The following is a 12,549-nucleotide window of genomic DNA, read 5'->3' as shown; positions in this document are numbered from 1 at the left end:
CTAAGTCTCACAACCAGTTAACTTATAGAAAAATTAGTCGGTAGAAAAACTAATCTAAAGACTAATTTAAAATAACCGATCAGAATCAACGATTAATTCAAATATAGACTAAGTCTTCACAACCAGTTAACTTATAGAAAAATTAGTCGGTAGAAAAACTTATCTAAAGACTAATTTAAAATAACCGATCAGAATCACCGACTAATTCAAGTACAGACTAAGTCTGCACAATCAGTTAACTTATAGAAAAATTAGTCGGTAGAAAAATTAGTCTATAGACTAATTTAACTGGATGCAGCAAAAATAACCGACTAATCGGTTAAAATAAAATAACCGAACTAACCAGTTATTTTCATCCAGTTATTCCCACCACTACTACATACAGCTGTTATGTTATTGTTTATAACACCACAATTAAGAATTCACTTTTTCAAATTGTTCAATCCAAATAAAAATATGCATTGAGAGTAAATCTTATTGATAATTTATTGGAATGTAAGAACCTTTCGGTATATTATTTTGTTGATATTGAAGATATACGTTAAAACAATTGAAGTGTCAAGTTAATTTGAAACTTAAAAATACTTTGGTTATGGTTAGTGGTAACAAACAAGTGTGCACTTTACATTAGGTTAGTGGGTTTGATCTGCACTTCTGGGCCCAAGGACTTTATTTCCATACTTCTTGAGTGTATAAGAAGTGTAAGTAATTACTCTTGTTTGTTAAAACCCCAGTAAGGCACTTAGCAATCTTAATAAATTAGAGAGTAAAATAATGTAACATCAGTGTTGACATTAACTATGAAATACTCATTTGATGTTGTATCAACCAATTGTTGCTGCTAAGTTTTTTGTAGTGATGGGACTATTGATTACATTTTACAACAGACTAGTGACTAGTCAACTACATTCAAACACCGTCTACACGAGTCGTGAAAACTAGTCAACTAGTTTTTCTTGTCTTGACATGAAAAGAAGTTCACTGTTGCTGAAAAACAATAATACTGAAATCAGGGGAATTTGAACCAAATAAAAGATGTTTTTGTTAATTTCCTTCTGAGAATAAAAGTTCGTATCGGCCTGACAAGTGCCTGGCCATCAGTGCAGGCTGCGGCAGTACTTTCGGTACTGCCTTGTGCTGATAGTGGTGAACAAAAAAATATCCCTCAAGGTAGTACCTATCACTAAAGGATCAAATTCTAGTTGATCTTTCCTATATTGGATGGAAAGTAGTTCTCTACTTTTAACCCTTGAACTGGTGGTATCTGTACCTGTACTGGCATAGCCATTTGTAAGCTTTTCATTTATCTGTTATACACCTCTAAAAATTTGACAAATATACAACTTATTATATATAATTGTTTTCAGGGGTAGGGTACGATAAGCAGACCCGGTTTTTTATATCGAAATTGGCAAACGATATTACTTAATCATAACCATCGATACTAATTAATTATTTTGAACAATTAACAAATCTATATCAACAGCTGTACAAACACTTTCAAATAATACACGTATGGTAATATTTCAATTTTACATAAGTAACATTGATTATTAAAAATGTCAGTCAAATTTTAGAAAACTACACGACATTGTTTTGAAAGATGATAAGACAAGTTTTTCCGTTGCTTCAACACATGTAGGACTCGTACCAAAAAACCCATTATGTGAAATTTGTGGGAAAGAAACAAATATAACTGTTTGAGGAGCAAATATGGTCATCTTCAGTTTTCCTAATTTTGGTTATAATAATTTGTTTGATCACTTAATATTAAATTCACATTTTAATTAAAAACATATGTTTGTTATTGCGGACTACTTATAGATACTTTTATATCGATTGATAGTCTAGGATTTGAGATGCGAATATTAGGTATCGGTGATTCCATTCTTCGATATAAAAAACCGGGTCTTCTTATTATACCCTACCCGTTTTCAGAATATATCAAGGAATAATAATAAATAATTTTTATTATTATTTTCATGTTTAAAAACGTCTGTGTTTGAAAGTGCTTGGTAAGAATGTTTTTGAATTTTTTATAACTTTTATACAAAAGGCTTATATACTTTTATTAATATACAAAATAAATTCACCATTAGAAACTACCTTCTGTTATTTTACTTTATTTATAAAATCTTAACACTATTGTACACATAAGAGCGAGATCTGAGAGCAGCTGGCCTTAACTGAAGACTAGCTTAGGTAAATTGAGTGTCAGTTTTCACAATGATTGTCTCTGAGACTTATTGTCAAGGTAAATTGAGTGTCAGTTTTCACAATGATTGTCTCTGAGACATATTGTCATTGCGCTAAGGAAAATGAAATTGGTTTCTAACTGTTTTAGAGGTGACAATCATTTAAGATGGACATATTACTATAGGGATTAAAATTGTTTCATCTAACCCCTAATGTTGTAAGTACTTGGATTTTATTGAATTATCTAAGAGTCTTTTCACTTGTTAATAAGATCAAATTCTGCATTCAAATTTTTTATTGACATTATGTTAGCACCAACTTTACAATTTACCTTTTGATGGTACATATCGGCTAAAGTCCACCTCCATTGTTTGGCCTAATTTTGACACTCTAACTTACCATTACTTAAATATTATTGAAATTTATACTATATATTTTGTAATTAATTGAGATTACATCATTATTGGCAAAAAAAGTGCTTCTAAATTTCATTTTGCGGGCATTTGGAATACTCACTAAATACCATTGTTACAACACAGTATACAAGGTGTGGCTGGAAAACCGGAATAGTATTAGCGGAGCCACAGAACGATTGCAATAAGGCTGAATACTGTATGGCCGGTCACGTAACTCCCCCTCCCACCCTTCCCAGAGTTTCGTTTGGTTCTCATACTTATTCTGTCTGTAGTGCCATTTATAAGCAGTAACCGCTAAAAATCTCTGCACCAGAAAAATGTTGAGTATCCAGAAAAAACAGTGTGTGAACATCAAATTTCTTTTCAAAATTGGAAAATCTGCAAGTAAGACATGTGTTATGTTACAAGTGTATTGTAACATGTCAATCAATGCATTGGAAATCCTCTGCTTCTCCATGGCAAAAAAAGCACAAATGACAAAATCAAAATAAAGGCCATGATGATTGTTTTTCTATATCAAAGGGATCGTGCACATTGATTGGGTACTGGAGGGGCAGACAGTACATTAGGCTACTAAATTAGTGTCTTGACTACCCAACTTGAGCATGTACGGAAAAAAAGGAATGATTTATCGAAAAACAAGTCATGGATCCTCCAGCTTATAAAACTGTCAGTGAAGACATTTTTAGCCAAACACAACATTTCCGTCGATCTAAGGATCATCCACCCTACTCATCCGACTTGGCCTTCTGTGGCTTTATTTTGTCCCTAAGGTCAAGTCAGCTTTAAAAGGAACAAAATTTGAAACTGTAGAAGCAGTAAAAGAAAAGTGACGGAAGTCACAAATTATTTTTTGGATTTCTTACTGCAAGTCCTGGTCTTTTTTATTCATTTGTCCCTATGCAGATTTTTATTCACCAACCTTCACCTTCTTCTATTTTCGATGTTTGCTCTTGGTTTTGGTGTCTAAGTTATATTACTTAAAAAACTTGCATAACTTATACAAATATCAACAAAAACAATACAATAGCCAAATCGTTAATAGTTTACATCTGTATGTTTACTTGTAGTAATTCATCACATGTACTTTTTAAGATATTTAATAAATACATGTTAAAAGTAAATCGTGTCATATTTCTTTTTTGTTATCTAGATGCCATTAGCGTAGTCATCATAAAGCCTTTTACTTTTGCTTTCATAGTGTTTTCAAGTGTTAACCTGCTATTTCTGGATCGTCATATTAAAATATCTAATCCTATGCCTTAGTGTCCCAAATTATCATGTAGTTTCACGTCCACTTTCCTTATTGTTTTAAAAATAATTGCGATAATCCAAACCAATGTCACCATTTAAATGTAATTATTCCGTTTAATTACTCCATACTAATAAGTTTTCTAAACTACATGTCTAAAAAATACACGGGCAAGCAAATTACATGCCATGTTACAGACTCAGTTCCATGAAGTCTGCTGTTTCTTAGAGCGGTTTTAAAATGTTCCAATGCATTCTTATGGCAATTTTGGGAAATTTCAACCCTGAGACAAACTATTTCTAATAGAGATTTGATAATCTAAGACCTTTGTGCACACCTACAACAAGCTTGGTGATAAACTGTTCACATACATCACCTCATGTGTTACTTAAGTAGATATGCTTAATACAAATATATAAAACTACCTATAAGAAATCTTACCTGCTGTGTTGATCAACATGGCTCACTCAAATTTCACACATTGGTGCTGGTAGTTTGACCTTATTACCCAGCTATTTGAGAGGAAAATTTTCGGATAGTTCGAGGCTTGATGTAATGAACTGAGGTTTCCTTTGTTGTCTCATTTCTAGGGCATCACCAAATCATTCTCGGAGTAATCGGAGACACCTTCATATAAGTGCCCCCTACACCAACCAGTTGGCCCACTGGCTCACTATTTTCCCGAGTTAGATGATTTATTTACACAGTTACAGAATCTGTTGTAATAATATTTATAAATTTGACACAACAAAAATTGTATGAGTTTTCTAAATAGTCTATCTTTCTAAATACCTGTCATTATTGTATTATTCCAAATATAATTCATATATCATATGTATATATGAAAACCTTAGAGTTTGTTAGAAATTTATATACTAAACATTAAAACTTATTCAACCTTTCTTGTAGATGGGGGTTGATTGACCATTGAAAAAAGTATATTTACTGATAATAATAAAACAATTAATTACAAACATAGCACTTTTCTCTGTAGCAAAACACCCTCGCGTAAAGTAAGAATAAGAATAAGAATAGAATATTTATTTGCCATTCGGCCATAAATAGTCATTACAGTCATTAAGTCATTACAAGTGTCACTGAATTTGCAAGCAGTTCTGGCATTTTACAACTCAATACAGTACGACTAATTATGAATATATGTATAACTAACTTGACTGACAAAACTTCTCAACAACACACATTATTAATTGGTGCGACAAGTAGATGTTGGTAGTTAAATAGGTAAAAAACTGGGACAATTGCAGTAAAATTTTGTCATCCTACTCATTCCACACTATTCCTTCATTGCCCTGGAGCCTTTTAAAAGTGTCCAGGTAGTCTTTTATGGTGAAAAGGCAGAATTTTATATTGACGATTTGATTATAGCTGTAAATATACATACTCTCACGATATATAAGTTTAGCTAAATCACATGAATGTCAACTGACCACTTCAATCAATAGTTGATGAATTGTATTCCATTACTAAGACTAAAACTTACAATTATTTAAATAGAAATATTTCAAGTTTTTTACTTCTTGTAATCTTGTGAATGAAATGTAGGTATCAATATATCATCATATTCTGATTCTATCATATTACCAATCTCTAAAATTCTGTTGTTTTTTTTAAATAGGTCTAATGATGATTCCACCAAACGCAAAAAAGCTGTACCATGTTATCATTTAAAACCTATTTTTCTTTACTTGGCAAGAAAGTATCCAACAAGATAAAGAAATATTTGAAATGTATATACATTATTATCATTTATTCTGTTGTATTGAATAAATGTTTCTAAATTGTTCTACATTACTTAAAAATTAATAACAAGAAGAATTAATGAACTTAATAGCTCAATATGGAAGCTGAATTTAATAGCTGTTACTGAAGATTTTAACTTGAAAGACATTTATAAGTGTTGAGAATTCTATTTTTTACATTTTGTACTCAATTAACTTTTAACTTAGTGGAAAATGTATTGCATAGCATTTGAAATAACTCAGGAACTATTCAGTTACCTTATACCTCAATGTTACTGTAGGTATAGTATACCTTGTTAATGCTTTGGCTCCCAAGTTGTACAGTGGCTAGTGACTCAGTAGTATAATCAGTTTCGGAAACTCCTGAAGCGAATGTGTTATTTATCAATACACATAGATATAGTACCAATTTTTAAATCAATACAATTCTAGCTATAGTACATGATGTTGATAATATATTTAATAGATATATTTAGGATAATCATTTAATTCCTATCCTTTTCTCTCTACACCAGGGTTATCCAAATATTTTTGTTCGAGGGCCAAAATGAAAAATTTGAAGAGGCAGAGAGCCCAAATACTCTCACATGTATTCTATTGATATAATATGGCTAGATATGTATTCAACTACCTAGAATAGAACATTTAAAGTATCTGGACAAATGCAGGAGGTTTATTAAGAAAATTGTCAAATATTTTTATACAAAACATATTTTTTATTTACTAAAATTATGATTCTTTACAATTATTTGACGAATATTAGTCACATTTTTTTGTTGAGTATGTCTGAGACGTGTGCAGTTATTTTTGGGCAATAATATCAGGTCTATCTTTGCTCGAACTTTGGTTTGATGATCTTAAACAAAACTAGATATTAGATGTTCATCAGAAAGACTTGCTTTGTAATTCCATTTTACAAAAGTCATGTTGTAAAATGAATATTCACACATGTACTCTAATCCTAACTAATCTAACACTGAAAACATTTCCCTTGCAAAGTTTTTTTGTTCTCTAGAAGATATCACTCAAAGATCTGCAGTGAAAATGTCTATTAAAGTGGATGAGTAACAATTTCATGATTGACTTTTAATAAATGATCTGTCAATATAATCAATTAATAAAGCTAGGCTACAAAATACATTTGAAAACCTACTTGTAAAGTGGAAGAAAATAGCTGTATTTTTTGTACTACTTCCAAGATCTTATTTGCAGCATGTCAATTAGTTCAAGTTGAATTTCCGAAGGTAGATTTTCAATTTCAACTTTAATGGTTTTCAAACAGCTTTATCTTTTGTGCTGTTTGTACTTCATTGAAGTCAGCAAAGCGAGATAGGAATTCCTCTTATTTTCACAATGGTATCAACTACAAAAATCCAACGAGAAAGGCACACTTTTCTTTGAAGTTTCACTAGCAAAGTTTTTACAGGTTTCAAAGTGGTCCAAAGTGAGTTTCGTAACTGAATTTCAAAGAGATGAAGCTTTGTTCTAAAATCTTTACATGTTCAAAAAATCTGCTTTGAAGTTTAAAGTTCAAAAATATGAGATGGCTGGGAATACCCACTGCACTGCAAATGCATGCTTCCAAATCCAGCAGATCTTTGAGTTTTGTCTGTTAAATCATGAATATATATCAATAGTGTGACGTAGTTTAACAAATTAGTATTGGTAGCACTTTTACTCTGCTTAATCTACTAATGCCAAAGTGACTCGCTGAAACTTTACTTCAAAATGATATGGCACATCTGGATTCACTCTCAGTTTCTAAAAGAAAATCTATAAACTTGTGAATTTTTAAAGCATGAGACCTAATCCACATAATTTACTACCTTTGCTAAAACTTTTATTACTTCTGAAACCTTGGAGTTTTTACCACACACGGCTTGGTGATGAATATATCAATGGAATTCCATGACTTTCCCATCTACAGAACTTTGAACTGCATTCCAAACATGTGAATGGAACTGAATTCAACATTCACATTGAACTAACCCTTCCAACCATACCTATATTACGTGTATTCTAAACATATCTTACTAAGCATGTTCAGAGCCACACATACTTTTACTTCCATTTGGAATAATTAGTAAAAATAGTTTCATTTTATTTCGAAAAATATCTTCTTCACTAACGTTGCTCATGGAAAATAAACATTAGCCAATCCTTTGATGAATAGTAAATCACTATTTAGACTTCTCTTTAAATAAAAATATTTTAGACGAATTTGACTCATCTGTTGACTCATCCCAAGCAATCAAATACTACTCACATGATCTGCAGGCATCTTTAAACTGGTTACTAATGTCTAATGCCTAAACCTTCTGTTCGGCACATGACTGTATTTGCAGACAAACCGATTGGATTAAACATTTGTTGGTTTCAGGGACATAACTCCTCCTCAAAGGTCCTTTTTTATTGTCTGAGGATATTGTACTCTTTTATCGTAGATTCTTTTTGTTACAAATCGAACACAAGGTGGTGTTTTTATTTTCAACCACTAAGTAATTTACACTCTAATAATTATTTAACTCTCGGTACTCACCATCAGCTTTCCTCCTTTTAGACAAAGACATAACTGAACTAAATGTTCAAATAATTGCTGAAAAACAACATAAAGATAACAACATCGTCACCACCATCGCCAGCGCGGAAATCGATACTGAGAACGAACTATGTTAAGCTTTTGTTGTTTTTTTGGCATTAATAACTTATGCTAGCAGTATATTCTTGCCAAAGTGTCTCGCTGAAACTTTTAGATGAAGGTCTCATTGCTAAAATTGAGATCCCAGTGCAAGCTAATCGAATTTACCATTACCATGTTGTGGCATCTCATTAAAGTACTTACCTTGCAATACCCTTCATTATTAATTAAGGTACTAAGCAGGCTTATGTATTATAAAAATAATTTCTAATTAATTTTTAAGTTGGTGTGAATCTCTCAATTATTTTCCTAAAATCGGTCATTGTTTAACTATTGATGGAAATTTATTTTTGGTGGCTGCGAGCTGATTGGAACCCTCTCGTTGACCACATTTGCCAATAATCTGCAATTTAGAGACCACTATTATGCCCCTGTTTATCAGTAATACACCCCTGAATTATCTGGTAAATGTCCCATTACAGATTGCATGGGTTGAATATAATTAATAATAATTTATTTTGTTATTAAAATCCTTAAATCAGTGTTGTGGACATGAAAAGAGTTCAAAAATGTTCACTTGTTAGGTTGAATAAAGATTTAAAATTGTATAACCTTTGCATAACCAAATTTGAGTTTTATATATATATATATATATATATATATATATATTTGAAATTTCCTGAACTCTGAACTGATACCAATGGAGTTGTTAAACCACATCTCCTTTAATTTTTCCTTTTCTAATAAACTTATAAATATAACTTCAACTTTTCAATTTTAAAAGAACAGAGGTGACAGTTCTGTTATGTATCTTTTGGTAGGTTTTGAGTTTTTATGTAATGATTTTACTTTTTTGGTTATTTTGAATATTTGTGTGATTTAGTTGTGTATCTAAAGCTACGTTTGTTTTTAGGCATTAATCATAAAACTTGGATGTTAGTTTAACACTTTCTTTTCACTCACAGCCACATATATTTTAAGTTAGTATAGCTCTTAGAATTTTTAAATGATTGACTTTGTTGCAAATGATGTAGTGTTGCTAATTTGACTTTTCATAGGTTTACTTGAGTATAGCTCATTTTTGTAGACAAACAATTAATAAACCCTTTTGAATTTGAACTTTACACTATTACAGATATTCTTGTTCATACACTATAAAAAACTTACAATTATTTTTTTTCATTTATCAAATCAGTCTATCTTATTGCTTTGCAAATTAAAAATGGAATAACGTGAAATTTCTAATTAGGTAATAAGAAAGAAATACAACAACTTTGATTTCATATTTAAATTATATAAAATGTATTAAAAAGATTTTTTTATATCTAGAACAATAAAATAATCCACATTCCACTTTCAATATTTTTTATTTTTCAACAAATTTAAAATTCTTGATGTTATTACAAACCAACTTTATATTCAAACATTAATATGTGTAATTGCTGACACTGAAGGGAATAATAATAATAGATGGCTCATTAATTAAAACTAATTGCTCAAACTTGTATTTTCAATAACTTATTTTTAAACATTAGCTTTACAAAAAGTGTAAAGAAAAGTGAAATGAAATGTAAATTGTAACTATTTTTACTGATTAGCTTACCAATCATAGTTATGGAATTTCCCAAGACATGTATGGCACAAATCTGCAGATACGGTTGCAAGTTATATTGTCAAAATAAATACAATAACTGGAGGACTGTAGTATTTTCTTCAGTTTAATTTCTCATGTTAGTTATTTTTCAGGTGGACATGTCAAACAGCGTCAGTTATTGCAGACCAGCGGGATTGTCCGATGATGAAGATGATGATGATGATGGTTTTGAATTTTCAAGAGATTATAGTAACAAAAATGTATATATTGATAAGATACCAGAGTCTAAGGAGAGCCTCTTTTATTCAGCCTTAAAAAACAATGAAATTGACACAATGAAAACTATGCTTGCTAATGGTTTTCATGTAGATCAACCTCTGAGAGGAGGCTGGTCACCATTGATGCATGCCTGCTTACTTTGTTCTCTACCTGTCGTAGAGTTTCTTATAAAAGCACAAGCAAATGTAAATTTCAGCAAAGAGCTATTTACTCCAATGATGGCTCTTTGTAAAGCCAGTTCAACAAATGAAGAGGAATTATTGAAATGCTTGGATTTACTGCTTAAGAACGGTGCCACAGTTGATGCAACGGATAGAAACGCTACAACTGCACTCATGTATGCTTCAAGTTCTGGCCATATTGACCTTGTGAGAAGGTTGATTGAGGACAAGTGTGATGTCAACATTCAGGATACAGAGGGTTGGAGTGCTCTTTTCCATGCGGTTGCTGAGGGACATGAGAAAGTTGTTCAGGTCTTGCTTGAAGGAAAAGCTCGTCTGGATTTGATTGATATAAGAAGAAGAACTGCATTCCAATTGGCTTTACAGAAAGGATTTGATGATATAGCAAAATTAGTCAGCTCCAAAAAAGAAAAAACGGAGATTATTGGAAGACGAAGAACCAGTTTTGCCAAATAAGATCAGTAAGGATCCTGTGGAAGAATTGTTTGCACAACTGCCTGGTCCGAATGCCAAAAGCATATCTGGATTTTCGTCTGATGTCTACAAACTGTTATTGGCCATGCAATTAGGACATATTGGTAAACAATTTTCTGCAAAAAATATTCAGCTCAATGAGTTTCTTTTGATAACTGATGAACGTTTAAAAGAATTGGGTGTCCGATTTTCTGTACATCGTCAGCGCATCCTAAACTCTATTAGAAAGTTTCATCTTCATCAGTGGAACAAGGCGAGTTTAGGTTTGAAGCCACGGAACCAGCAAATGGATGTTGAAGATGGAGTCAATCTGATGTGTAATGTTATAAAACATCTTCATATTTTGAATGCCTCTATGAATTACATTAGGTTACATCAACCGATTCCTGTCAAACCTGAAGTATTTAAAATGTGTGAAAATATTATACATCAGCTTAATCTTATCACTGGTGAATTGAAAGTTATACACTCATTTGCTTATAATCTGGACCACAGAGAGAAGATAGAACCTGTTGATTTGATTAAACCAAAAAAGGAATCCAAAAAGTACTTTTTGCCTTTTTTGGCATCATCTCTTTTCATTGGTTTTATTTTGTGGAAGAAAAAAGTGTCAATTTCTGTACCAAACGTGTTAAATGTTTTTGTCAAGTAGATAAGAAATGTTAATGTAAGTATGTACTGAAATGTTGCCTTCAAGTTGTTAAATTCTGTGATATTTCATAAACTTTGTATTCAATAAAGATAGTGTGTTTTGTATAGTAACTTAACTTTTATAATTGATGAAAAATAAGTGATGAATTAATAATAAATTATAGTTTGAACCTAATAAATTGCTTCAACTGCTTTTATTCACTGTAATATAATTCACTGCATCTTTCACAGTGCTTGCTCTTCCTGGGATTCAGTTAGTAATTAATGTTCAGCATCATCTGTCATAAATTAAAAAGCTCTCCCAGTAATAAAAATAATTTGTAATTTTGTACATAATAGTACTTTTTTACTCTATTTGCAATAAATTTATTCGTTACCTCTCAGGATAATGGAATATTAAAGTGCAATTTAAAGTTTTTAATCTAATCATCTTGAGAATAATTAAAATAGGTGTATATCACTAAAAGACCTGAAATCAAACTTTTAATCTCATTCCAAACAAAAATATATAGATGCTGAATTGTATATATTCGATATAAATCTGACTAACATTCAATTTTAAGAGGAAGGAATAGAAATTTTAAATAAATCTTTGAAAACAATATCAATTTAGATCATAAATATTGATAGTATTGAAAATGATCCTGTTAGTATAGATACTGCTATAAGAAACGAACCATGAGCCTAAAGAAATACAAGTCTCTTTTTGAAAAGTGCACAGAAATGTGATAATACATCAAAACTTGCTCAAGAGAGTCCCAAATTATCTATTTCTAGCACTTCCACAATGCAGACTGCTGGTACAACAGTAGGCGAGTAAGTATTAGTGTAATAGATTGATAAATAGTCCATTGGAAAGTCAAATTTGGGTTTGCACTTTTATAGAGTCCAATTTAATTTTTTGAAACTCAATTGGGTGTTAGTAAAAGCTTAATTCCAAGTTTGTGGGGTCACCACTCTTGTCTCTCGCCTGCCATCTTGACAAAATTAGTGCAGTTTATTATTTATCTTACAAACTATTGATTTTACAAAAAACAATTTAACATTTTTTGGAGCTAATAAAAATGTTTCTTGTTAAATGAAAATTAATGAAGTTATTTAGAAAAA

The 12,549-nt window shown here is 31.1% G+C and overlaps 2 protein-coding genes across 3 annotated transcripts; both read left to right on the top strand.

Moving 5' to 3' along the window:
• Positions 1-380: 380 nt before the first annotated feature.
• LOC124360114 (ankyrin repeat, SAM and basic leucine zipper domain-containing protein 1-like) lies at positions 381-10,773 on the top strand. 2 transcript variants are annotated; one of them, XM_046813444.1, is made up of 2 exons: positions 381-701; positions 10,009-10,773. In XM_046813444.1, the coding sequence occupies exon 2, from the start codon at positions 10,015-10,017 to the stop codon at positions 10,771-10,773; it is 759 nt and encodes a 252-aa protein (XP_046669400.1). In that variant the 5' UTR covers positions 381-701; positions 10,009-10,014. The 2 variants fall into 2 exon arrangements, with proteins under 2 accessions (XP_046669400.1, XP_046669402.1); XM_046813446.1 differs by having other exon boundaries at positions 9,998-10,773.
• On the top strand, positions 10,730-11,639 carry LOC124360115. Its single transcript, XM_046813447.1, has one exon. The coding sequence runs from the start codon at positions 10,877-10,879 to the stop codon at positions 11,441-11,443; it is 567 nt and encodes a 188-aa protein (XP_046669403.1). The 5' UTR covers positions 10,730-10,876; the 3' UTR covers positions 11,444-11,639.
• Positions 11,640-12,549: the final 910 nt, after the last annotated feature.

This window comes from Homalodisca vitripennis, chromosome 4 (genome assembly GCF_021130785.1).
Source record: "Homalodisca vitripennis isolate AUS2020 chromosome 4, UT_GWSS_2.1, whole genome shotgun sequence".
NCBI lineage: Eukaryota > Metazoa > Arthropoda > Insecta > Hemiptera > Cicadellidae > Homalodisca > Homalodisca vitripennis.
The sequence above is the reverse complement of the archived record's forward strand: the minus strand, read 5'-3'. Positions and strand labels throughout refer to the sequence as shown.